We start from the raw sequence: 2,892 nt of genomic DNA on the forward strand, positions 1-2,892 counted from the left end.
GCTGCTTCCCCCCTCAGCCTCTTTTTCATGGCTCATCCTCTTGAAACAGAATTTCATGCCATGCCAGAGGCATTTCTGTGCAGCTTGCACTTCTTTGTGTGAAAACTGCTTAATGCTATTAAGCTGATTGCTCACTAAAATTGAACACAAGCCTCGAGCCTATCGACAGTGTCCATGGAAACCTCTAACACCCCGAAATCAGCTCTTGGGTAATTTACTCAAACTGTGTTTTCTTCACGAGCATTTATATAATATTCTTTGACATTTGACAGAGCATCAGCTGTGATTCTCTCTCTTGTTTTCTGAGGTTTTCTGAGGTTTTGGGGTCATTTGAGAAATCTCAAAGCTGCATGAAGTATTATGTGAATTTGCGCAAGTAAAGTGAGGAATAAAGACAGTCTGTGGTATAGCAGTTGGTCTGTGTGCATGACCATCGACTTTCATTTTTCTGTTTGTCCGCAGTGAACCAATCACAGAGGAGGGAGACGGAGAGACTGAGCATCTGCCCAGTGAGGACGGTGAGTACATATAGTACAAGCATACGAGCACACGAGCACACACTCTCACACACACACACACACACACGCACACACACACACACCCACAGAGCAGAGGCCAGCTTCCATTAGAGACAGCCAATGCATCACTCACATGAATGTTCCACAAACCACATTTACATTTTGAATAAAGATTTTAGATTATGATTCATGTGCACACATGACGACTAAATGTGCACGAGTTGACTGTATCTGTGCATGTGTGTACAGAGTGGGAGGCAGTGGCTATGTTTGACTACACGGCGAGATCTCCAGCAGAGCTGTCCTTCAAACAGGGAGAGCTTCTCATCCTTCACAGCAAGGCCTCCTGTGATTGGTGGAGAGGGGAAGTAGGAGGGGTTAAAGGTCTCATCCCTCACAAGTACATCAGCGTGCTGGATGGGTGAGAGACATTTCTACTTCATAACCAATTAGGCAAAAACTGCAGTCATATCCAGAACCGTTGCCAAGATAATCGTCCTTTATGACAGAAGTGGCTGTTGAAATGGATCTTGGATGCCTATATCATAGATTGAAATGGTACATTTCATTTAAGTCTTGGCTCCAGTAATTTTCTGTATTTGCCTCTTAGACAAGAGTAGATTTATCTATGTATTTAATTTATTGAGGCTCTGTAACACTGCTACATTAAATGAATGGTTCGACACCTCGGCCCTCAGCACACTCTGAGACGGGCCCAGAGCCAGCCCCCAAAAAAGTGTGTGTGTTCGTGTGTGTCTGTGCTGGCCAGGTGCCAACAATGTTAAAAGAAAAATCACGTTGAACACGAGCCATAGTTTAAAAAGGTTTTGGAACCACTGGATTAGACACTCACAGAAAAGTACTTCAGCATCAGTTTTATATTCTGTACTTGTGTGTGTGGGCGTTTAAACTGCATATCTAATTTATGTAAACTCAAATCATTCCAAAGTTAAAGGGACAGTTCACCTCAAAATGAAAAATACATATTTTTCCTCTTACCTGTAGTAGTGCTATATATCGATTTTGATTGTTTTGGTGAGTTGTTGCGTGAGTGATATCAGCTGTAGAAATGTCTGCTTTCTGTCCAATAAAATAAAACTAGATGGTACTCAAAATGACAAAAAAATAACAGCAATGTCTCTTTCCAGAAATCAGATGCATGCTTTTTTTTCTGCACAGTGATATGATTGGAGGGTGTAGTTCAGAGGGAAAGAAAATAGTTCTGACATGAAACTGCTTACAGCGGGGTCTGTGGATTATGTTGACTAAAACGGGTCATGATTTCTCAAGAGAGACATTGCTGTTGAGTTTTTTAAATGTATTTTTTTGACCACATGCCGAGTGCCATCTGGTTCCATTATGCTGGAGAGAAGGTCAACATCTCTACGGCGGAAATCTCCAACATGCTGCAGCTCACACCAAAACAATTTAGATGTATAATAAGTACTTCAGGTAAGAGGAAAAATATGTGTTTTTGAATTTGAGTTGAAGTGTCTCTTTAACTCTTGCTATAGTACAGTGCAGTAGTTGTGCAGACAAAGTGCAGGTTACACCTTACATCTTACAATATAACACCGCTTAATGCCATGGCCTCATAAATTGCCATAAATCAAAATAAACATCAACACGGGCTCATTGTGTTATTGTAAAGAGTTTTTTTATTTTGTCGACCTATTATAGATTTCTGCCTCATCTTTAAATTTTTCAGTTTAAAAAAATTTGGTCACATTTAATATCACTTCTGCTCCCTCCTACAGTTATTTTATCGTTCAACCTTTATCCCATATTTAAACTCGTACTGGTTGTACTTTCTGTCGTGAAATATATTCTTAATATATCTCACTCTCTTTATCTCCTCCTTCAGGTCAGAGCGAGGGAAAAGAGAAGATGGAGGAGGAGGAGGAGGAGGAGGAGGCAGCACTGGAAACCTGACAGTAGAAGATCCACAGACGGAGAACACAACTCGGTACAAACACACACACACACACACACACACACAAACACACAAAGACATGCACATACACGAACTTGACTGCACACTGCAATATATTAGTGCATTCACACCAACAAGCACAATGGATGTAGACAGCAATTTACACACACAGACAGAAATACTCCCTTTTCACATTATTTCACACAGTTCTACACATGAACACACGCTCACACATATATGCACATTACACAAAGTTACAAAGTTTCTGTGTTTGTGGTGACAGGATGCGGGTGAACAGCGACAGTGCTTCGTTGCCGGGGAGACAGAGAGGAAGTGAGGGGAGCCCCAATCGAAAGCCGCCAACCTCTCCAGCCACACGACACCTGCCAGTGTAAGACCTATACACACCTTAGACATGAAAATACTCTGTGCTTCACTCAG

The 2,892-nt window shown here is 41.6% G+C and overlaps 1 protein-coding gene across 1 annotated transcript; it reads left to right on the forward strand.

The window, feature by feature from the left end:
* Window positions 1–462: 462 nt before the first annotated feature.
* On the forward strand, window positions 463–2,842 carry LOC121965196 (rho GTPase-activating protein 4-like; the record flags this gene model as incomplete). The annotated part of the gene is made up of 4 exons (XM_042515353.1): window positions 463–518; window positions 768–939; window positions 2,383–2,484; window positions 2,735–2,842. Coding segments are annotated over 4 exons (438 nt in total), but the record flags the coding sequence as incomplete, so codon positions are not given.
* Window positions 2,843–2,892: the final 50 nt, after the last annotated feature.

This window comes from Plectropomus leopardus, unplaced genomic scaffold, assembly GCF_008729295.1.
Source record: "Plectropomus leopardus isolate mb unplaced genomic scaffold, YSFRI_Pleo_2.0 unplaced_scaffold18987, whole genome shotgun sequence".
In the NCBI taxonomy this organism is placed as follows: domain Eukaryota; kingdom Metazoa; phylum Chordata; class Actinopteri; order Perciformes; family Serranidae; genus Plectropomus; species Plectropomus leopardus.